We start from the raw sequence: 24,740 nt of genomic DNA on the forward strand, positions 1-24,740 counted from the left end.
CCTCTATTTATAAGCTATCAGATTTAGAAACAAAGCCATATTTAAAAACAAGAGACTGGGTTTAAAAACAAGAGACTGGGGGCTGGCCCCATGGCATAGCGGTTAAGTGCACGCGCTCCACTGCTGGCGGCCAGGGTTCGGATCCCGGGCTCACACCAGTGTACCGCTTGTCAGGCCACGCTGTGGCGGCGTCCCAATAAAGTGAAGGAAGATGGGCATGGATGTTGGCCCAGGGCCAGCCTTCCTCAGCAAAAAGAGGAGGATTGGCATGGAGGTTAGCTCAGGACCGATCTTCCTCACAAAAAAAAATAAAATAAAAACAAGAGACTCAATTCTGCCTGCCACTAACTAATGGTAAGTGGTCCATCAGACCGGTACTCTGAGCCAACCTTTTATTCATTAGACTACAGGTGTGTGCTCTGTTTTAAGGTGTATTATGAACACCAGTACCCTCACAATTTTCAACATGTAAAAAAGCAGAAAGTGACAAGAAGAAAAAGCCTACAATTACAATTTCTTCATTCAGCAAATATTTATTGAATGAATACTATACACCAGGCATTCTTCTAAACACTGATTAAAAAGAAAGTAGCAATAGTAAGAGTGATGAGGAAATGAGAAATTTAAAGGCATACAGGAGGAACTGTCTAAAGGAAAAGTAAATCAAGTCTAAAGGACAAAGACTAAATCTTGCAACATGTGAAAAGTACTGCTCTAAAGTCATGAATAATAAGCAGGAGAAAAGAAGAATGAATGGAGATGATACAATCATCTAGGTGCGGGGCCGGCTGGTGGCATAAGCGGTTAAGTGAGCGCACTCCGCTGCGGCGCTGGTTCGGATCCCGGGGGGGCGCGCCGACACACTGCTTGGCAAGCCATGCTGTGGCGGCGTCCCATATAAAGTGGAGGAGGATGGGCACTGATGTTAGCCCAGGGCCAGTCTTCCTCAGCAAAAAAAGAGGAGGATTGGCAGATGTTAGCACAGGGCTGATTTCCTCACCAAAAAAAAAAAAAAAAAACAATCATCTAGGCGCAATTTTGGACATCTACTGAAGTGTTGTGGTTGTCACAGTGATCAAGAAATGCTACTGACATTTAATGGGCAGAGGCCAGGAAAGCACAGGAAACATCAGCACAAAGAAATGTCTCTATTCTCAAACTTCATATGGATAGTTAAGTAGGTAAAAAACATCTTTATAATTATCAAAGCCTGGGACCTAACTCCATCCTACATACAAGCATCAAGTCTTTCTGCATAATTTTAATATGCATTAAATGTCCAGAAAAACAACTACTGAATAAAACGAGAGAAAATTATACTTTATTTGTACCTTAACCAAGAATTGTTCATCATTCTGGTGGTTTGTCTCTCATGGTATTTAAGTTGCAAATACCCTTATAACAGTTTACTCAAGTAGCTGTTATGTCTGTTGGGCGCCAATATCTACTACTTGATATATATCTTCCTGTTATGGACAACTGAGTATTTAGAGAGCGAAATGTAATTATTTTGTCACGAATTATTTTCTTTACATTTACCTGTTATCTTACAGCTAGAGAATTTTTCAACTGTATGTGTAGGAAAGTTGTATTATCTGTGAATTTCATTTCACTAAAGGGAGTATTTCAAAATATTTGTTATAAAAAGAGGGCACTGGGTCTACTAGGTTTGAGAGCCACTGGGCTGGAAGATCAGCATCATTGTAGAATACCTGCAGGTCTCAGTTAATCCAGAAAATGGCAGAAAAGGGCATGTAACTATGATATTTTTTCTTTCTTTTGAGAATATAAATTCTAAGCGTGGTGAAAAGTAAACATGATGAAACCTTTATTGGAAAATGGTTCTCTAGGTGTAGTCTATTCAAATCTGCACAACATCAAAGTGAGCAGCAAGGAGGTGAATATAGGATACCTCATCTACTAAGAACTTCCCTGTGACACCTGAAATCATCAAGGACAGAGATTACCTATCTTAACAGATTTTCAAGGAAAACAAAACTAACTGGCCTACTTTGGGAAAAGACGTTGGGCAATCTATTTAACATACAAGAAAAGTGTGCCTGGTTTATAAACACCAAAGCCAACACACTTCTATTTGATATACATTCATTTAGAGACCTCTAAGGAACTTTGAACTGCTAACAATTGAACTTAAAAAAAAGATTTAAAAAATCTTTCCAGATCTAAGCTAAACTTCTGTATGCGAAACTATAAGAACTACCTAAAATGTTTCTACTATGGTAAAGGCCCTATCTCTCTACAAATAAGGACTGTTCATTCCTATACCACCTTTCAGTCAAAGATTACATAGGTCCATTTCTCTGAACGCTCCTTCAGGTTTCCAATAGGTGCACCTCAGTATCATTTTACAGTGGATTATACTAAGGTAAACTGAGAGGGTCAGCTGACTCAGTTCCAGTCACACGAAGAATTAGTAATAGAACAAGGATTGATAACTTCAATTCACCCTCTTGACCAACAGTTTCAAGAAGCTAAAAGTTTAAGCACAAAATGTCCTGAGCTCATGAAAGTGCTAAGAACTATAAGAGAAACAGAAAGTAAAAGTTGATTAATGCTAAGATGAGTTACAGAAAAACTAAGAGTTAGGCTAGTTGTCTGCTTTTTGCTTTGTTTTCAAACTGGAATTTCCAGCTGTCTTACTAAGTTACACAAGGCGTTACTACCCCAATTAATTCCCAACTGACAAAAAATTTGGATACTTTTCTTTTAGAAGTTGCCCTACAGTGTGTAACTTGAGAGGGGTGATCCAATTCCTCTGGTCTCAGTAACCACAAGGAGTGAAAGTGACCCCAACAGATACTGCTATAATGGAAGAGAAACCACCAATGACTATTCTAAACAATCCCTTCCCAACAGGGCTTTGGCTGAAATTATATGGTCTCAATTATCTTACTGAAAATTCTCATCAGGATCCCAAAATTAGAAACCAAAGCAACACCAGAACAAAACCTTAAGCACCACTGACATAAAAAGACAATGACTATCCTTTTATGCTTCTATACCAGGGTTCCTCAACCTCAGCATTCTTGACATTTTGGGCCCAGTAATTCTTTGTTGTCAGGGGCTGTCTTGTGCATTGTAGCATATTTAGCAGCATCCCTGTCCTTTCCCTACTAGATGAGAGAAACAACCCTCCCCCAGTTGTGACAACTAAAAATGTCTATAGACATTGCCAAATGTCCTCCTGGGGAGCAAAATTACCCCTGGCTGAAAACCACTGCTCTACCCTATCTCCTTTATTGCTCATTATTAAGCTGTGGAGAGATGAAAAAGAAGGCAGCATCCACAGGCTTCTTATTCTTAGACCCCTTCTAATTTGACTACAGAGAAGAAAAAGCAATCCACACCTTCTTTCCTCTTCTAATAAGATGGCTGTCTAAAAGACCTTAGCATCTTCTCCCTGAACATAAGTAAAGGTCATAAAAAGCCAACTAAACATAAAGAAACACAAAGTGTTAGCATCCAATTGGTACTTCCCCACAAAATATAAGGAATTTCATCTGCAGTGAGTTTAAGATTTTATTCTTCCTCATACTGAAAAAGTCCCACAGATTTCCCCAATATATACGTTTATTTATCAGAAGAATTTCAAGACTAGAACTAGCTTTCTACCCATAAGGTTACATATTTCTTATTTCTAGATCCTTGCAGGGAATATATTTACTAACACTGCATGTTCACACTTCATGTGGAGCACCTGCATTTTGTACCACTGAGCCTTCTAGATAAAGATCTCACAACACTAAAGCCACTACTTTTTAAATGTAATTATTGGGTATTCAACTTATCATATCACATATTCGTTCAAGAAATATTTAATAAACAACTGCTATATAGCACCAGAGAGATGCCAGATAATCAAGTAGACTTTTTAGCTAGTTAAATCACAAATAGCAAAATTTAGGATAATCTAATAATTAAAACCTCTCAAACCCAGCTCAAATCACTGAATTCCTTCCCCTAGTTCAACAACACTACTTACATTACTTATACACCACCCTGGGATCTTTCCAAGAATCATGCAACTTAAAAAGCAAGGTTATTGAGCTTAGAGTTTTAAGAATCACAAAGTCTAAGAAATCTACTTTTCAGCTACTCTTCTAATAGGGTAGTTAGAAAGTTTTCCCGTATTAGAACCATTACAAGTACAGCACAATGATGATAACTTGTGGAGCACCTGGTAAAGAGCCAAACTAGATAACATTACTTATTGATAAGGATGACATTTTATTAGATCAAAGAAGGTGATATAATAAGGAGATGAGAGAGGGAGAGAAGCCTGCTAGTTCTTTCAGGCAGAGCCTCAGAAATGAGCAACACACTGGTAATCCTTAGACTGGTCTCTTGTCTGGATGAGGACTCTGATCTCCACAAAACACTTAAGAACCACCCTAGTCTTATCAATACCAAAAGTAGTTTACTCTGCATATGATTTATCTCACCTGCTTAATGATGATTCTATCAGACTCCATCTCATAAGGTAATATTCCCTGGCCTTGATGTAAAAGAGGACAGAATGACATCTTTACATTCCATAACACAGCCCTCTGTGGTACTGCCCAGTCATTCATCAATGGAGCACAGTAACTGTGTCAGTCTTGACTTCACAGTGTCTCTCAACAGTATAGCCAGGTGAGGCAAAAGCTTCTGCTGTGTTATGAAAATAATTTTAAGTTACTTAAGTATTTCTTCTATCATTTGATGACCAAAAAATACACAATGCCATTTTACCTAATCATATATAAACTTGAAACTCTGGGGTTTCAGACCATATAATCAAAATCTCTTATTTTAAAATTCAAGTTTAGTACTCACTAAATTTTACTAAAATTAATTTCACTGTAAATAACAAAACACTCCCAATAAGAGAAAGAAATTTCTAAATCAATATTCACTTCTAGAATGGAGACTCTTTTTTGATGCCTAACAGATAACAGTACCACTGAATACTATATTTTCATTTTAAAATTCCATTCACGGTTTTCCCTCATTTCTTAATATCGTCTTTCTAAATGAAACGTTTTTCTCTTATCTGGGAGGATTCATACCAAAGACACACAAAGCTAAGATGGATAAATCAGGATTAGCAATAAGGAGTGTTATTTCACCAAATTAATTCAAACGAATGTGGCTTAACTTAACAGCATAAGGCATATTTCAATCTCTCTCAGAAATTATAGCCAAAACTATTTCTTCTAATTCAGACACGAAAGTTAACTGGGTCTGTGAATCTTTCAGAGTAGTAGGACTGACAAGATAAATGATAAACAAAAACCTAAGAGCAGTTTCAGGGCTGAACATTGGGTAAACTATTGTTATTGCCTGTGCACACTTCCAAATGTATCAAGAAGTGCTGTATCCTAGCGATTGGGAAACGGAGAAAAAGTAAGAGTGGTAAAAACCTTGCAACCTGGTCCCACTGAACACAATTATGACTCTGCTATGTGGTGACTAAATTGGCAAGAGATAAGACGGCTCTGAAGCAGTCGTTCCCACTGATTGAGTGAAGAAACCTACCGAGTAATAGCTCATTGAAAGCTGATGTAAAACTCCATACGCAGCCTCACGTGTTCAGGGAGGACAGCGCTCGTGGATGATGGTTCTTGTGATCCATTAAGACAAAACAAAGAAAAACTTCATTCACAATAAGCTGAGTCTAGCTATCCTCAGAAAGACATCCAGCTTTCCCATAACATTTGTCCAGTTGAAGAAACAATGCATGCCTAATGTATACTGAGTACTTACAGTGAGGGAACCTTAAGTTTATATAAAAAATTATTTTCAAAAAACTTTTCAATGTTCTCCTATATATATGAAAATCATACTACTGACTTACCAGTGTTTGAGTTGGTTTTTCAGTAGCAGAGACAGATTTGTACTGAACCAGCCACTTACTGACCTGGTCATTCTTACAACCAACATTTTCAAGATGACAGTCTGGGGTTAAGGATATACAAATGGCCATGAAACAAGATGCAACTCACTGGGTCATCTACAAATCAAAACTAAACCCCTGACCTCATTGCACCTTTTCCTAAAAATGCATAACAACAATGATTTACTAAATATTTCTCCCTTCTTCCTCAACTCACTCTTCCTTTTCTACCTCAGTCTATGCTATCCTCCTCAATCTGAATTCTGCCTATCCTGTAGAACTCAATTTAAATCCCATCTCTCACTCTTTCCCTCACCTCACCAATGTTACCATATCCCCCTCTCTCTGAATTTGAAAGCACATATTACCCATCCTCACTCACCTTACACTGTTACTTTTTCCATGATTGTCTTGTCTTTCCAACAAAATTGTGAGCTCCTTAAGGGCAGGAACCACATATTCCTCAGTTATTGCCTTCAGAATATCCAGTACAGAACCTTGTATGTATGTGTAAATATTCAATTACATTTAATTGTGTTAGGCCTTAGTTTACAAATCAGACATTACAGATAATAAATCAGAGTAAAAACATCAATAGCCTCTCCTCCGGGCATCAAACTAAGGCTTAGAAAAACATCCAAAAAGTCTTTCAAATTATCACTGTTCAAGAGCACTCTGAAGTGAGGACTTGAGATGGTAAAAAGAAAAGATATAATAAGTTGTGGAAAGTTAGACTGTTTTCTCACTCTTTAAGGCAAATAGTGAACAGCGACTTAAAGATCAGTAGAGCTACGGATACAATGTTCAACAAGGCATCACATTCAACAACATGTCACTGGTCACACACACACTAGCTCAATTCCAGACTCCCTTTCTGTGGTAAGAGAGTTCTGGAGGCTCGGATGTCCACTGGAAAAAAACAAAGCACCTGCTCTTCCCAGCACTGAAACATGGCAAAAAGCACATACACACACCGCCAAATCAGCAAGCAAAACTAGCCTGTAGATGAAACTATGACTTTGAAGTTGGCGGTAGGGCAAACAGAAAGAAAAGAAAATACTATAAAAGCCTGAAAAAGCACAACTTTTAGGTGAAGAGGCTACAATATTCTTCAGGCACTTATTCACAAGACTCTTTGTGTTTCTAAGAAATAAGACATACAGACACACTTTAGTAGACTTTCTCATACTGTACCTGAGACACTATAAGTCTAGAGGTAAGTTGTTATGAAGCCACCCTGTCAAGACTGAACCTGATTACTTCTAAGGAAAAAAACAACCATAACTAATTCTAAAGATGGGTGGCCAAAGGTAGGATTACCATTCACCCCAGTGGGTCTCCCTGCAGTAGTTACAACCCGACCCAAAACAGGGCCTGGGTTTGGGGTGCTGTAGCTGGCTAGCATCCTGCAGAAGCGCTTTCTTCACAACCATAGCACTACCCCTCTAGGTGCTAACAGTCTGGCAGAAACTGGTGAAAACCAATTTTATGTCAGAGGATGCAGTCCCCAGCATTCCGTCCTGGATCTTTCTATTAAATGAAGAGACAAAGCGGCGCAGGGGGGCGGGTAAGGGAGGTGGTGCCAAAGACACTGGCAGCAGGACAACAAAAATAACCAAGTTGAAACAATATGTCCTGCCTTCTTCCTAAAGCCATTTCCTTCAATAGTGATAGGGAGGCAGGCAGTCTGCAAGTCATTACACACGGCTGTTTTCACTTTCACAAGAACCCTGGAAACCAGTGAAGAGCAAAATCCCCCTCTCTGCCCCACAGTTACCTTCCAACCCTCTCTCTTTCGTGCTTCCTTCCTTCCTTCCTTCACTAGAGACAACCGAACAGGGACAATCCTCATCAATCCGCTATTTTGCTTCACTGAGGATGGGGGAGGGGGAGGATCTGGTGAAGTAGAAAAGCAAAGAGGAAGGTGAGAAGCAACAGCGGAAAGAGTATCGAGTAGGAGAAAGAGAGGTCATAGTGAGAAGACAAGGTGAAGAAGAGTGCAAGAAAACTGAGGGGAGAGTTGTCAGAGGAGAACTAGCTAAGAAAGACAGAAAGATGGGGGGGGCAGGTAACGAGGGGAGAGGGAGTGAAGGGCAGGTCAAGCATCCGAGGGGGAAAAAAGGCCGGACGGGAGTTATGGAGCCAGGGCCGGGACGCCCAGGGTTGGGGGCCAGCGACGGGAGACCGTGAGCAGCAGGTATTGGACAGACCGATGTCAGGGGAATCAGGGGAGTGCGGGGATCTTAAGACCCTGTGGACATCGGGCCGAGGAACTCACGCCGATGCCGAGCGCAGAGGACACGGGGCTCTTACCGGTAGTTTGGGGCTGACCTCGCCCTTGCAAAAGTGGCAGAAAAACCGGTGCGCGGCGACAGCGGCGCCTGCGCCCGCCCCGGCCGCCGAAGCCTCCGCCATTTTTCTCTTCCGCCGCGGCTGTCCGAGAGGGCAGCGGCCCGTCCCTCGCCAAGCCACTACCACCCGGCTGCGGTCGCCGCCTCTGCCGCCGCCGCCGCTTCCTCAGTGCGGCCGGCCGCTCCAGAGCCCGCCTCGGTCACGTGAGTCTGCCGAGCCCAGAGAGGCGACGGCGTCGACTGCGACCCCGAGGCCCGCCTCCCAGCACCAAAGAGGCGCAGGAAGGAGAGTCCGCCCGCTGCGCCCGCCCGCCGGCTCCTCAAACAGCTCCTCGCCGGTCCTCCAGCCTTCCAGCGAGAAGAAAGAAAGAGTGTCCCCGGAAACCACCGAAACTCTGAGGGTAGAGCGGCACACGTTTTTCCCTTTTCCCCGTCCTCCTCGGTGTCGATTCTCCTGCAAGAAAGGGCCGTGGGCTCCCCCTCTGCCCCGGCGGCTAGCAGGAGCCACATGAAACCGCCGGCCGTGGGGAATCGGCGGCGTTAGATTGCATTGACCCAGAGGTTAGTGGAAACTGCTGTCTGAACCAAGGGACCAAGTCCAGAACGGGAACCTGCGTGAAGGGAGTGAAGAGCCAGGAGTCAAGCTCCTTGAAAATCCTTTTCGAGGACGGCAGAGGGTCTAGGGATGCTTCCCCAAAGGCATGTGGTTGGCCTACTGAGGCTGAGAGGCAAAGACTTGGCTTCTGAGGAATTGAGAGAAACAAATGAACAAACCAATGTTTGGTAGCACTTGGGATGATAAGGAAGTAATTATATAGCCAACTACGTCTGTTTGTGTCTACTTTGTCAAGGAGTAGAAATTTCAAAATTAAATACTGCCCTGCAAACAACATACTTCATCTCCTATTTGAAACACCCTGTTGAGAAGCTCTCCTTTACCTCTTAATTTCTTTTTCTATGTTGTCATGTCCTTTATGGACTGGGAATGACACTGCCTGTTCACTCCCAATGGGCTGTGAACAGTGGCCTTAATTCTTCCAAACAATGAAGTATAGAATCTAAAGTCTGTGACAGATAGCAGATCCATCTACACCCAACCTTTAAAAAAAAATAGAGGAAAAAAATTAAAATCACACATAATTCCATAAAGATAAATTTGATGTATAGTCTTCCAGGCTTTTTTCTATACGTACATGTTTTTCTTTTCTTTTTTCACAATAATTGAATTTTCCTCGACATTTTGCTTTGTAACCTGCTTCCTTAGTGAACAATTTTCTATGCTAATACATACTATATTTCATTTTAAATGTTGGCATAGTATTCCATCATATGAGTATCCCATAATGGATTGAATTAATCCCTTATTGCTAGACATTAGGTTGTTTCCAGTATATCAGAATTCTAAAGAGAACTACAGTGACATCTTTTTATTATTTGTTTGGAACGATGTATTCAAAACAAAATTATTAGGTCGAAGTTATCCAAGATTTTAAGGCTTTTGATCTGTAATGTCAAATTGCCCTTGAGAAAGTACATGAATTTACACTCAGTAGCTCTACTCCCAACATAAAAAAAAACTTTCCATCATACAGTCCTTTTTGTTTCCAGCTCTCAGACTCCTCAGTACAATGACTCAAGCAGAAATTAAACTGTGTTCTTTGTTGCTGCAAGAGCATTTTGGAGAGATTGTAGAAAAAATTGGAGTCCACCTAATCAGAACTGGCAGCCAGCCACTAAGAGTAATTGCCCATGACACAGGAACATCACTGGATCAGGTATGTTTGGATGACATTAATTTGCTTTCATTAATTTCTTTTATCTACCTTTGAATATTGTTACTTCCCACCCCACAAAATGGAAGAGGGAGAAAGCCTGCCCTGGGATCAGAACAGTGTTATTTGCGGGGAAAGAGGATGAGATGTAGGCCCCAAGGTTCTGCTTCTCAAACTTCCTGGTTCATCATGGCTTCTTAGGCAAATCTTTGCTCTTCCTATGCCATACCTCATTTATTCATAATGAGTCTGTTAATCTCAGTACTACTTTTAAGGAATGAGAATAATAAAGGGAAAGTACATTGTACTTTGGAAGATGAAGATCAGAGGAAACATGAGCATCGTAGCGAGGAATCTTCCTGATTTCTTCTATGGACATGTGATTCTTATTAGCTCTTTCAATGGAGGGAGGGAAGAAGCACAGAGATTCTTATCTAGCCATCTCCTGGTGCTGAGTAAACTGTTGGACAAAATTGCCTGCAATAATGAGCGGTGGCTTCAGATCTTTTCCCTCTTTCTTTTGGGTCCTATCTAGGTCAAAAAAGCTCTTTGTGTCCTCATCCAACATAACCTGGTGATATATCAAGTGCACAAACGTGGTGTGGTGGAGTATGAAGCCCAATGCAGCCGGGTGTTGCGAATGCTTCGGTATCCCCGGTACATCTATACTGCTAAAACACTATACAGTGACACTGGGGAGCTAATTGTTGAGGAGCTGCTGTTGAATGGCAAAATGACAATGTCAGCTGTTGTGAAGAAAGTGGCAGACCGGCTCACAGAGACCATGGAGGGTCAGTACTGTATCCACTGCTGTTAGCAAAAGCATAGATTGGCTGGCTGCAGGAGTAGACCCTCAGCTGTCTTAGGCCATCTCACCTGCCTTTTTCCTCCTGTTGTACAGATGGCAAGACCATGGACTATGCTGAGGTGTCAAACACATTTGTGCGACTAGCAGACACACACTTCGTGCAGCGTTGTCCCTTGGTGCCTGCCACTGAGAATTCAGACTCTGGGCCACCACCACCTGCCCCCACTCTTGTCATCAGTGAAAAGGACATGTACCTGGTTCCTAAACTGAGCTTGATAGGTAAGGAATTTTGACCCCTGGACCGTGACTTGCCCTAATTGTTGATTCTTCATCAATGATTGTTAAATGAATGAATCAATCAATTGGGCAGTTACCAAGGATTTATTCTGTGCCAGGTACTGTGGTGTAAAATGATAAAAAAAACTCATAGTCTCTACCCTTATGGTACTTAAGTCTAGTATAGGAGACTTAGATTAATCAAATAAACCAGATAGATATATAACTAACAAACTTTGATAAGTACTATGAAGGAAAACTGTGAGGTATTATGAAAATATATAACGGGACCAGCTTTATCTGGGGATTTCGGGCACATGCTTCTTTGAGAAAGTGGCATTTGAGTTAAGATTTGAAGCAGAAGTAGGAGCCAACCAGTGAGGTAAAGTATGAAGGAGTACAGAGGATAAACATTTTTGGCAAAGGCAAGAGTATATAGTGAGAAAAATATAGGATATTTTAGGAAGTAAAAGAAGGTCAGTATAGTTAAAGCACGGTAAGCAAAGGAAAGAGAGCCATGAGATGAGGTTGGAGAGACAGGCAGAGACTAGATCATGTAAGACCTTATAGAGCATCTGTTTTTTATCCTAAGAGCAAAGGAAAACCACTAAAGGATTTTAAAGGAAGTAACATGATCTAATTTGCATTTTTAAAAAGATTTTTCTGCTTGCAGAAAGGATGGGGCAAAGGTAAATGTAGACAAACCAGTGAAAAATTAGCTATAGAAGGGGTGAGGGAGACAGAGGTTTCAAGAATGACATCTGTGTGACTGACTTGCATATGTGGGAGGATGATGGTGCCATTCACTGTGAAAGGGAGCATTGGAGCACAAGCAGTTTGAGGGAGAAAGATTATGAATTTCTTTTTGAAATTGTTAAGTTTCAGATGACTTCATCATAAACTTGAATTTCTTGTAGCTCCTCAGGAACTGTAACCTAGAGGCAGCTACAGATGTCTTTGGGATGGAGAGACACCCGCTCTTATGTTCAGTCATTTCCTGTCATCATATGAGATGTAGCCAAACTGTTCAGCTGTTTTATTTGGCAGGGAAAGGTAAAAGGAGGAGATCATCTGAGGAAGATGCTACTGGAGAGCCCAAGGCCAAGAGACCAAAACATACTGCAGATAACAAAGAGGTAATGGGGCTTCTTGATTACGAGTCTCACCCTGAGGCAAGCCAGAAAGAGCACTAAGATAACAAACCCTGAGACAGTTTAAAGGTTCCTGGGTTGAGAAGTAGTAGGATTATGAGCTTCATTAAATATTGGCCAGGAATAGACTAACAGAGTAAATTGCTTTGCTGTCTCCCTTCTTTTTTTTTTTTTTGTGAGAAAGATTGGCCCTGAGCTAACATCTGCTAATCCTCCTCTTTTTGCTGAGGAAGACTGGCCCTGGGCTAACATCCATGCCCATCTTCCTCCACTTTATATGGGACGCCACCACAGCATGGCTTGACAAGTGGTGTGTTGGTGCCTTGACAAGCGGTGTGTTGGTGCGCACCTGGGATCCGAACCAGTGAACCCCAGGCCGCCGCAGCAGAGCACGCGCACTTAACCACTTGCGCCACTGGGCCACCCCCGCTGTCTCCCTTCTAAGGCTTAACTTACTGCAATCATTGGACAGAGGTAACACCTTATGCAAAAAAAGGACCTAGAAAAAGTTTAAGTCGTTCAGTATGTCTAGAACATAGAGACCCATGGTGGCCAGTGGTGAGAAATGAGTCTAGAAAGATATATATAGGCCTGAGCTCTTATATTCAAATGCTTCTCAGCATCTTTATGAAGACATCTAATAAGGATCTCAAAATTAGTATGGCCAAAAAAGAATGATTTCCTCCTCTCAAATATCTACTCCCTCCTAAGCTTTCCTCATCTTACTAAAGGACACCACCTAGGACACTACCATTTGCTTAGGCCAAAATCCTAAGAACCATCCAATCTCACAGTAAAACCTGTCAGCCCAATTTCCAAAATGACCTCAAATCCCACTATTTCTCACCACTTCCACTGCTATCACCCTAGTCCGAACCACTATCATCTCTAGTCAACACTTTGCCAACACTCTCCTAAATGGTCTCTCTACCTGCATTCTTACCTACTTAAGAGCTAAAATGACTTTTTCAGTTGTTTTTTCAAAAAATCCCAACACATCACTGATTTAGACTCCTTTAATAGTTTCCCATTACTCTTAGAAGAAACCCAAGTCCTTACTATGGATTACATGAGGCTTACATGAGCTGGTCTTTACATGATCTGCTAGAGACAAGGCTCTCCAACCTCAGCTCTTTCCACTCTCCCTCTCGTTCACTATGTTCCAGCTTCTATCTTTCTTTCCATCCCTCAAACATGTCATACTCTTTCCAGTCTTCAGGCTTTTGCCCTTAGTAAAAAATTCCTCTGCTTCAAATGCTTTCCCCCCAGATCTTCTTGTAGTTGCCTCTTTTTCATCATTCAGATCTCAGCTCAAATGCTATTTTCTTAGAGCTCAAGCACCATTGCCCACCCTCTCTCTACCACATTTCCCTTTTCGTCTTCACAGCATTTATAAGTAACTGAAACTTTGTTTGTGTACATGTTTGTCTTTGTACTCTCAGCAGATAAATTATAAACTCCTCGAGGGCAGTATCTTGTCCCTAGTACCTGGAATATAGCAAGACATCAGTAAATATTTCTTGATTGACTAAGAGGTTTGGACTTTATCCTGAAGGTGAGGGGGGCCATTGATGGATTTTAGGCAAGGGAATGAAGTGACTAGATTTATATTTTACAAAGCTTACTATAGTACAGTGCTTCATAATTTGTAAAAGTCCACGGATAGATTTCAGAGAGTCCACCTCTAAATGTGCATATGCACATTTTTCTGTAGAGCACTCCATAGCTTTCTTCAGATTCTTCAAGGGAACTGCGACCCAAAAAGATGAAAAAGCACTGCTCTATGAGAAATGGAAAGAGCAATGCAAAAGGAACAGGATTAAAAGTGGAAAACCCAATTACCCTTGTTATAGCATCCACTGTATTAAAAAGAAAAATGAAAACCAGTTAGGAGGCTATTGTAGTAATCCAGGTGAGCCATAATTAGAGCCTGAAATAATGACAGTCAGGATAAAGAGAAGTAGACATCTGATGAATATAAAGAATAGATAGAACTTGGTAATTGGATGGTAGATGAGGGAGAGCAAGAGTTAGGGATGATACTCAAGTTTCTAGCTTAAGAAATCGGGTTGGTTGTAGTGTAGTTAGCTGAAAAGAACAGTTTTGGGGAACTGGTGGAAGTGTCAAATAGGTAGTTGAGTCTATGCATCTGGAGCATGATAGAGAGTTCTAGAATTAAGTAATAGATTTGGAAGTGCATCAATAGTTGAAGGCTTGAGAGCAGATACAATCACCTAGGTAGAATATGTAGAATACGAAGAAAAGAGGGTTATGGACAGAACCTTGAGGAACACCAGTATTTATAGGTGGGATCTGGAAAAGGAATCTGTGGAGACTGAGGAACGGTAGCCAGAATGGTTAGGAGGAGCACCAAGAAAGAATGGTGTCATAAATTCCAAGGGGCCACATAGAGTTAAGAAGGAGAAAATGTCCAACCATGTCATATGCGTCAGAAAGATCAAATAAGATCAGAACTGGAAAGTATTCTTTGAACGTAGCAACAAGGAGGTCCTCAGGGACCTTGACGTTTGAGTATAATGGTGGAAATGGGCTGAGTGAATCTGTGGATGGCGGTACAGCTGGGATGGCAAACTCTTTGAGAAGCTCGGCTATGACAGAAAGGAAAAGAAGAGAAGGCATAGGGTTGAAGGAGAATTCTTTTAGAGTAGAAGAGATTTGGACAAGGTAAAGGCTGTTGGGAAGAAAGCAGTGAAGAAAGAGAGGCTGAAGAGTTAGAGTGGAGGGAAAATTGATTGAGCTGGGTCCCTGAGAATGTAGGAGAGGGTGAGATCTAGCATACCAGTATGGGCATTAACCTTAGGTAAAAGGAGGAACATTTTTCACTGTGATAAAAGTGGATAAAAATACAAATTTTTAAAAAAAGAAAGAAATGTGGTGGGGATGTGTGCACAAAGTTGAATGAGTTCTGACCTAATGGCTTCTATTTTCTCTCTGAAATAAGAGGCAAGGTCATCTGCTGAGAGTGAGAAGGGAGGAGTAAATGGGAGAGTTGAGGATAATGGAGAAGAGTTAAAATTCAAAGAGAAGGATAGGAGGTAAGGTTAGAGAATCTGAAGTTGGGAATTGTGAATTTGTCCTTGTTGGGGCACTGATACACACGATTGAATGATTTTTCTCCAACCAATTTTGTTGCTACTGTATAGGAAAAGAAATGGTGAACAGTGAAATACAAGCTCCTCACCAGAAAATTCCACTGTATCTAAATGTTTCTCTCTAATCGTTCTCTCCTCCTCAGCCCATTCCAGATGATGGGATTTATTGGCAGGCTGACCTTGACAGATTCCACCAGCACTTCCGTGACCAAGCCATTGTCAGCGCAGTTGCCAACAGGATGGACCAGGTGATATTTAAGTGGGTGGGACAGTGGCCATCAGGAACATGCACTTATTTGCCAGATGTGGCCATCTGGCATATAGCCAGAGCCAGCACAGCAAAGTGAATTCTGAATTCCGGTTCACTTTTCAGACCAGCAGTGAGATTGTGAGGACCATGCTCCGGATGAGTGAGATTACCACTTCCTCCAGTGCCCCCTTCACCCAGCCACTGTCTTCCAACGAGGTGAGTTTTGAGTTCTTGTACCAGTTTTCTGACAGACTCTTGAATATTAGAACATAATTATTATACACAGAGCCTGGGATTAGGTTGAGGTCTGAGCTTTGAAAGAGTTTTTGTTGTTTGAGGTGGGATGGGGATTATCTTCAGGTGGTAGGTACTGAAATATTTGGTCTCTTGGGATCTAGCCTTTAAAAACCTAAACCAGTCCCTTAGTCAGAGTACAAGCTATTCCTAATCTTTCTAAGAATCCACTGTTTGGAATCTGAGAGCCTTAGTGCTCAGGACATTATTTGGCCCCTTATATTTGGTTTTTTCAGTATATTAATTTTGTATATTTTAAATTTGTTTTTAATATATCTGTTTCTTAAAATAGTAATATTTAATATATCAAATGTTTTTTACATTCTAGTACTTTCATAATTATACTTATATTTATTCATATAAAATATAGTTACTATATTTGATATTGTTTACTTAAAATTTTTTTAATTTATTATATAACAAAAATTTAAATATAAGTTTTTTTCTGAAGACAAAATTACATGACCTATACTCAAACAGAGTAGAAATGTATAATTTTTTAAAAGTTGTATTTCCCCAAACTTTCAGGAATGGTGGACATGTTCTATATGTTGTTATGGGTAGTAGTTACATGGGTCTATACAATTGCCAACACTCATCAAACGGAACCCTCAAGATCTGTGCTTCTGGGCTAGCCCAGTGGCGCAAGAGGTTAAGTGCGCATGCTCCGCTTCTGCGGCCCGGGGTTCGCGGGTTTGGATCCCGGGCATGCACTGATGCACCGCTTGTCACACTATGCTGTGGCGGCGTCCCATATAAAGTAGAGGAAGATGGGCACAGATGTTAGCTCAGGGCCAATCTTCCTTGGGAAAAAAGAGGAGGATCAGCATTTGATGTTAGCTCAGGGCTGATCTTCCTCACAACCAAAAAAAAAGATCTGTGCTTCTTATTGTAAGTAACATACCTCAATTTAAATATACATATAGTTTTGCATAATCCCAGCCCCAGAGATCTTTGTTAATAGTTTGGTACATATCTCTATTCAGACCTTTTTTTACGTATAATCTTACATATATGTAGGTATATGTATATTATTTTAAACAAAAAAACAAAAAATGAGATTATACTCTACATACTGTTCTAAACTTGCTTTTTTCATATGACAGTATATGTAAACCTTCTTTTCATATCAGTATTTATACATCTGTCCCATTCTTTATAATGGCTATGCCATATTCCACTTAATGGCCATGCTGTACTTTAATCGATTCTTTATTATTGGACATTTGGGTTGTTTCTAGTTTTTTACTCTTTCAAACAACACTGCTGTATTTTTGGACATTTTTATACCTGTGATATCTAAAATTAAAAGATTTATTTCAGTAATGTCAGCAATTCTAAGTTCCCAAGCCCATTTTCACTGTCTCGTTTTGTTCCATAGATCTTCAGATCCTTACCTGTTGGCTATAACATCTCTAAGCAAGTTCTTGATCAGTATCTCACTCTGCTGGCAGATGATCCAGTAAGTCTATTTTTGCTATTTTTTTTCCTTTTTTCTGCTGTGGTTATGATTTATTTCTGCCACTGATACCTGGTAACATTCTCCTGTAGCCTCATTCTCTACCTAGCCAGCTCAGACAGTTTCTCTACCATCATCTGATAGGAGGGCTTCCTGCTACAGATTCTTGGCCAGATTTGCTCCTTTGGAAACAGAATCACTGAACTTTCCATTCAGTTAACACACTCTCTCTCTCTCTTTTTTTTAATAGCTAGAGTTTGTTGGAAAGTCTGGCGATAGTGGTGGAGGAATGTATGTCATCAGTATCCTTACCAGTTATTTACTTACAGTCAGGTGGCCTGAATTATGAAACAGAATGGTGACTTATGAAAGAAAAGATTTGATAATATTTAGTATACTAAATAAGTTAGAAAATTGAACCAGTACATTGATAATAAAGAAGTAAAAAGAATTTTTTTTTTTTTTGTGAAGAAGATTAGCCCTGGGCTAACATCTGTGCCCATCTTCTTCTACTTTATGTGGGATGCTGCCACAGCATGGCTTGACAAGCAGTGCATCAGCCCACGCCCGGTATCCGAACCTGTGAACCCTGGGCCGCTGAAGTGGAATGCGTGAACCTAACCGCTACGCCACCAGACCAGCCCCAGAACTTTTATTTATTTATTTATTTTTTGTGAGGAAGATCGGCCCTGAGCTAACATCTGCCAATCCTCCTGTTTTTTTTTTGCTGACGAATACTGGCCCTGGGCTAACATCCATGCCTATCTTCCTCTGCTTTACGTGGGACACCGTCACGGCGTGGCTTGACAAGCAGTGCATCGGTGTGCGCCCAGGATCCGAACCGGCGAACCCGGGGCCGCCGCAGCGGAGCGCACTCACTTAACCGCTTGTGCCACCAGGCCGGCCCCCCGCCCCCCCAGAACTTTTAATTAACCAAATTTTAGTTAAGCAAAACTTTGACGTAAACACCCTAGTTAGTTAAGATTTTGAAATATTTATATACTATAAATGATGCCAACGTGAAAAACAAAACAGCATTTAAATTTTAAATTGGAGACTTAAGAATAAAACTAAGATCACAATGACCAGGCCAAAACATTACTGAGTGACCTTAATCCTCTATATAAAGACCTGCATAAGGCCCTAGGATCCCTAGCCACGGCCACTCTGGAGTCTGTCGTACAGGAGAGGTAAGGGGGTTACCCTGATTGGGGTTGGGGTCAGACACTTCCTTTCCAAGCCCCATTTGAACAAGTAATTTGATCATTATGTAAGCAACCAGTGTGGGCACACCCTGGCACATCTTGCCCCATTTTTCCACTGGACTGCTATGGATCCCATCTACTACTACTCTTCACCCTAAATACCCTACTGCTTAATTCCCAATTATGTCAATTAACCAGCTTTCCTAAAGTCTCTACTTACAAATGCAGGAACTGAGGCGCTCAAGCGCGTCAGCAGTTGGTGACTACCTTATGATTAGCAGTACCATCATCGGTCTGTGGAATCATGAAAGAATTCTCTGATCGCTATTCCTCTCTGGTCCTGGCTCCACACGTGGAAATGGAGCAACCACCATCTATGACTAGGAGCTAAAGCTAATCTATGATGGCATGCCATTTGCTTTCTTCATTCCTTTCCAGGTTTGGGTCTCGCTGTGCCAGAATATTCCGTTTAGTTTTGCAAAAGAAGCACCTGGAGCAGAAGCAGGTAGAAGACTTTGCGATGATTCCAGCAAAGGAGGCAAAGGATATGCTTTATAAGATGCTCTCAGAAAATTTCATATCACTCCAGGTAGCCAATGCTGTAATAATCGCCAACCTAGGGCGAGAAAAACTCCTGAGACAAATATCCTGAACTCCAGACAAACTCTGTATCCAGCTCTGAGACAAAGAAAGAGATTAAGAGGACATACCACTTGATAGATAATTGTAGCTTTAATTAGCCTAGTAAAAAAGAGGCACAGCCAAGAAATCACCTCAGAATCGCCCTACCCTTTTTTCTTTAGCTCCTAGTCCCTGTGATTTGTCCTTTCCTTGAGCCTTAAATTTATTATAGCTTAAACCTATCCACAGCATCTGTTGAGTCCTCACTATGTGCAGAGCCACATAGTATACCCTATGAAGAAATAGATAGAATGTATTTTGGAGTCAGAAACACAACTCTGCCTCTTACCCAGTTACATCGAGCAAATTACCCACCATTATTTTTAAATCTATAAAATGGTGATGGATGGTGGTAATAAAAATAATATGGTTTGTTGTAAAGATCAAATACAATCTACCTGGCACATGAGAGTTGCTCAGTAAATGTTAGTTGCCTACTCTTCCTTCCCCACTCAGGATGCTGAAAGTCAAATGGAAAAAACAGGTCAGCCCAACTCTCCATGTGGCTGATTATACCATAAACACAGATGCTGAATGACTGGGGAAGAGGAAAGTATAAGTGAAAGAGAGGGCTGAGTAGCTCCAGATGGGACAGCTGTTTACTTTGCCAGTTCTGAAGAATAGTATAATTTCTCTTATTTTACTTTCTATGGACAAATAGGAAATTCCCAAAACGCCAGACCATGCCCCATCCAGGACCTTCTATTTATACACTGTGAACATCCTGTCAGCTGCCCGAATGTTGCTGCATAGGTGCTACAAGGTAAGTCCTTTGGACCTTCTCCCCATTCCCTCCACACAGACAAGTCTCACCCTCATGCCCCCTTTAGCTATTTTACCTGAGCTACTTAATAGAACTATGTGCATTTCTTTTCTTTCTTCTCTCCCCTCAGAGCATAGCCAACTTGATAGAAAGGAGGCAATTTGAAACCAAAGAGAACAAGTGAGTACCATTTTTAGTTGAGTAATTACATTTTTCAAAGTCAAAGGCTTGCGGGGAAATTTCCTATAGAAATGGAAACCAATGGAGACAATAACCAGTCTAGTTGCACTGAACTATTGGCTTAGGTTAGCATAAATCATACATTAGTCTACACTTTTCTAATATACCCCCAGTGAAATAATTTTATAGATTAAATTTATGAAAAATGTACAAACTGGCACCAAACTTTAAGTGTAAATGAGAGGAATAGGAGTTTCAGGAGTGAAGTCACATTTCTAATTAAGTTTGTAGAAAACGTCCTTAGAGGGTGACATTATCCACTTTGACCAGGTCAATGGTAAACGGGGGAAGTTATGCCCCAGGGCTAAAGGGTAAAAGAATCTCCAAGGCTAGAAGACGTGTCTCAGAGTTGTGTTTTGTCTGACAGACGTCTACTAGAAAAGTCTCAGAGGGTAGAAGCCATCATTGCATCCATGCAGGCTACAGGTGCAGAGGAGGCACAGCTACAAGAAATAGAGGAGATGATCACAGCCCCTGAACGGCAGCAGCTAGAGACCCTGAAACGTAATGTCAACAAGTAAGCACCATAAACTTCAAGCCCATGTTTAAAAATACCTTCCAGACAAATCCACCTCGATATCCTGCTTCCTCACCAGCTTAACATGAACAAACCTAAACTCATTATCTTCTTCCCCAACTCAATTAACAGAATTTAATCCACCTATTTTCCTAAACTAAAAACTCTGAAGACATCCTCAGCTTCTCCTCCCTCACCACACATACTCTCTTGTTGACCAAGGCTGTTGATTTTACTTCAATAAGTGTCTCAAGTCTGACCTTTCATGTTGGTCCTCGTGCAGACCTTCATCACCTCTTTCCTAGACCTTTGCAATCACCTCCCCTTTCAAACCATCTCTTATAATGCTCTCAAAGTTAGTATCTTTAAAATGATTAAAAATATATCACTCTCCTATTTTAAATGCTTTAATGACTCCTTATATTTACAGTAGAAAAACCAGACTCCTTGGTGTGACTTATAGTGCCTTTCACAATCTCATAGCAGCCTCTCCCTCTATCTTCATTTCCTTTCAGTCCTCACCATTGACCTCAATAGGGATTGCTTTGAAGCTGTAGATCACTTTGGGGAGTACTGCCATCTTAATGGTATTAAATCTTCCATCCCATAAACAGGGAGGTCTTTCCATTTATTTAGCTCTTTAATTTCTTTCAATGATGTTTTGTCATTTTCCGTGTTCAAGTCTTGCACTTCTTTTGTTAAATTTATTCCTAAGTATTTTATTCTTTTTTGATGCTATTTTAATGTTTTCTTTATTTCATTTTTGGGTTGTTCATTGCTAGTGTATAGAAATAAAACTGGTTTTGGTTCTTTTTCGTGAGGAAGATTAGCCGTGAGCTAACATCGGTCTCCAATCCTCCTCTTTTTGCTGAGGAAGAGTGGCCCTGGGCCAACATCCGTGCCCATCTTCCTCCACTTTATATGAGACGCTGCCACAGCATGGCTTGACAAGCGGTGTGTCAGTGTGTGCCTGGGATCCGAACCCTGGGTTGCCGCAATGGAGTGCATGCACTTAACCACTACACCACTGGGCTGGCCCCTGGGTTTTTTTTTTTTTTTTTTGTGAGGAAGATTAGCCCTGAGCTAACATCTGTTGCCCATCCTCCTCTTTTTGCTGAGGAAGATTGGCCCTGGGCTAACATCTGTGCCCATCTTTCTCTACTTTATATGGGACACTGCCACAGCATGGCTTGATAAGTGGTGTGTTGTCCACACCCGGGATCCGAACCTGCAAACTCCGGGCCACCGAAACCGAGTGCACAAATTTAACCACTGTGCCATCCGGCCAGGCCCTGGTTTTTGTGTTTTGATTTTATATCCTGCAACTTTGCAAATTCGTTTATTAGCTCCTGTAGGTTTTTTTATGGATCCTTTGAGATTTTTCTATATATAGAATCATGTTGTCTGTGAATAGAAATAGCTTTACTTCTTCCTTTTCAATCTGGATGCCTATTTCTTTTTCTTGCCTAATTGCCCTGGCTAGAATCAGCAGTAAAAGATTGAATGGAAGTGAAAAGCAGACATCCTTGTCTTGTTCCTGATCTTAGGGGGAAAGCTTTCAGTCTTTCACCATTAAGTATGATGTTAGCTGTGCATTTTTCTTAGATGGCTTATATCAGATTGAGGAAGTTCCCTTCTATTCCTAATCATTACTCACTTTAAGCCTCAGCCACTCTCAGCTTCTATCTTAAAAAACACTAGGTCCTTTTACACCTGTGCCTTTAACATGTGCTATTCTTTCTCTTAGTTGCAAGTTAGACTGTCGCTTCTCCCAGGACAGAGGCTATATTATTTGAATCTTCAGCAATTTCCACAGTGCCTGGCACATAAAAGATGCTCAGTAAATGGCAGAATGATCTGTTGGTTCTCCTGCTTTTCACCCATTACTCTCAAGGGTAACCAAGCAATTCTCTATGGCCACACCCAGCCCAGCCTGTAATCTTAAATATGCTAATGAATGTTCAGTCTGGGCAAATGCTTTCACTTTTTCACTCAGGTTGGATGCCAGTGAGATTCAGGTGGATGAAACCATCTTCCTGCTGGAGTCATACATTGAGAGCACCATGAAGAGACAATGACACAGAAGAGTCTTCTTCAAAAGATCTGGGGGCCATTAGAAGGAAAAATAAAGAAGGTGCCTAGATGCATTCTTTGCAGGGGGATAAGTTGCAGATTCTTGTACTGAAACCCCCTCCCTATCCCTACCACCCTGAATACACCAGAAAGAGTTTGACATATTTTTTAAAGTTTGCTGATCTGGTCTTAGACCCATCACTATATTCTCCCCTCATCAAATCTTGGCAGGGGAAAAAACTTTAAATCAACTAGATTAATCATCTACCAGATGCATCAGTTCCCGCCAAGAAATCAGCCAAGCCTGTGTTTGAACATCCCTGCCAGTGGAAAACTTCTTCCTAAGCAATTCATTCCATTTTCAAAAGGCTACACCAGTTCTTTATTTTGTTAAGCTATAATCTTACACACACACACACACACACACACACACAGACACACACACACTCAATGCAGAGAATATGAAAGACTACCACATGGGGTGAGGGGGTGTGTAGGGGTGGATAAAAACTATTTTCAGGGCCAGCAAGTGGCCCAAGCAGTCACACTAGAATCTATGGATAGAAGCCATGTTTGCCAGCGCCAGGCTTCTAGCACAGCTGAAATTATGTATGTACAACACTTAGCACAATGCCTGGCATATGGTAAGCACTCAATAAAATCATTGCATTCCTCTTCTCCGTGGTTCCTTACCAGTGGCAATTCTAAGTTCTCTCTCTTTCAGTACCATAGATATATGATTGATCTAGTTGATGTAATTTGTCTCAGCAGCTTCGGTTCATTTAAAGCAGTTAGGTGTTCTTTTCTAATCTCTTCAGTTTCCTCTTGCCAATGTTAGTTCTAATTCATTAAACATTTGAGTGCCAATTAATTGCCAGCCACTGTATATAATAAACAAAGATAAGTAGATACCATCTCTGCCTTCAAGCCACTCACCATCATTTACTGAGTACCTGTTTTGTGCCCAGTACTGGGCCAGGCCTTAGGGATACAAAGATGCATAAGCCTTGAGCGTGCAGCCTAGTGGGAGGAGACAAATAAGTACAAGGAAGTATTGGGGGGCTATCATGGAAAAGGGTCAGGCAGGAACAGGAGCATAGAGAAAGTGACACTTATTCTGTATTTTGAAAGATAAGGATTTGCCAGGTGGAAGGGGAAAAGGATCCTAGAGGGAAGCAGAGCCTGGTTCTTGGGGAAACTGCAGATAGGATATGACTAGAAAATAGGACATAAGGCCTGCTAGAATCGAGGCTGGAGAGACAGGTAGGGGCAAGGACTGGTGGGTCTTTGCTACACTGTGCTAAGTATCTCTTCTTATCCTGAAAGCAAGGGGAAGCAAAACGATCAGATTTGTGTTTTAGAAAGATCACTCTGGCAACCCTGTAGAGAATGAATTGGTGAGGGCAGGACTATTTGGAGACTTGGGATAATATTTCAGGCAGAATATGAGGAATGTTTGAACTAAGGCAATGGAGGTCGGAGAGTAAGACCTGGATTTGAGAAAGTTTAAGGAAGCAGAATCTGCTGCGCTTGGTTGCCATTTGAGTGAGAAGAAAGAAAGGAGAGGTGTCAAAAATATTTCCCGAGTGTCTGGCTAGGAGACAGATGTAATTAATTCGAGGTGATCCCTGCTATAACGGATAGGTGTGCAGAGTGCTATGGAGGGGTGCTTAGGGTTCAGACTGTGGCTGGTGGGAGGTGACATGAGTCCAGAAATCATTCAGTCTGGGGATCGTTGTCCTAAACAGAAAAGATGAGAAGAAGAGAGGAGCTGAGGATTTAGAGGTATTCTCCTTTGTCATTTATTAACATTACAACCACGGATCATCCCCAAGTGTTAAGCCTAAATTTCCCGAGGATGTTTGGGAAGCCTGGCTTCCTTCCGACCCCG

General features: G+C 41.2%; 2 protein-coding genes across 3 annotated transcripts in view; one reads left to right on the forward strand and one right to left on the reverse strand.

The window, feature by feature from the left end:
- Positions 1 to 8,401, reverse strand: part of RNF115 (ring finger protein 115) — a 68,117-nt gene extending 59,716 nt beyond the window's left edge. The window contains exon 1 of the mRNA XM_058538979.1: positions 8,210 to 8,401. Coding sequence (XP_058394962.1) covers positions 8,210 to 8,311 — 102 coding nt within the window. The 5' untranslated portion in view covers positions 8,312 to 8,401. The remainder of the gene's footprint in view (positions 1 to 8,209) is intronic.
- A 180-nt stretch (positions 8,402 to 8,581) lies between these two features.
- Positions 8,582 to 23,527, forward strand: POLR3C (RNA polymerase III subunit C). 2 transcript variants are annotated; one of them, XM_058538977.1, is made up of 15 exons: positions 8,582 to 8,808; positions 9,856 to 10,022; positions 10,555 to 10,810; positions 10,921 to 11,106; positions 12,151 to 12,239; positions 15,511 to 15,615; positions 15,741 to 15,833; positions 17,293 to 17,373; positions 17,621 to 17,672; positions 18,500 to 18,560; positions 19,014 to 19,164; positions 19,918 to 20,019; positions 20,150 to 20,199; positions 20,627 to 20,776; positions 22,773 to 23,527. In XM_058538977.1, exons 2-15 carry the CDS (start codon positions 9,876 to 9,878, stop codon positions 22,852 to 22,854), a joined length of 1,605 nt encoding a protein of 534 aa, XP_058394960.1. In that variant the 5' UTR covers positions 8,582 to 8,808; positions 9,856 to 9,875; the 3' UTR covers positions 22,855 to 23,527. The 2 variants fall into 2 exon arrangements, with proteins under 2 accessions (XP_058394960.1, XP_058394961.1); XM_058538978.1 differs by having other exon boundaries at positions 19,014 to 19,080.
- Positions 23,528 to 24,740: the final 1,213 nt, after the last annotated feature.

The sequence above is a fragment of the Diceros bicornis genome, chromosome 4, assembly GCF_020826845.1.
Source record: "Diceros bicornis minor isolate mBicDic1 chromosome 4, mDicBic1.mat.cur, whole genome shotgun sequence".
NCBI classification, from domain to species: Eukaryota; Metazoa; Chordata; class Mammalia; order Perissodactyla; family Rhinocerotidae; genus Diceros; species Diceros bicornis.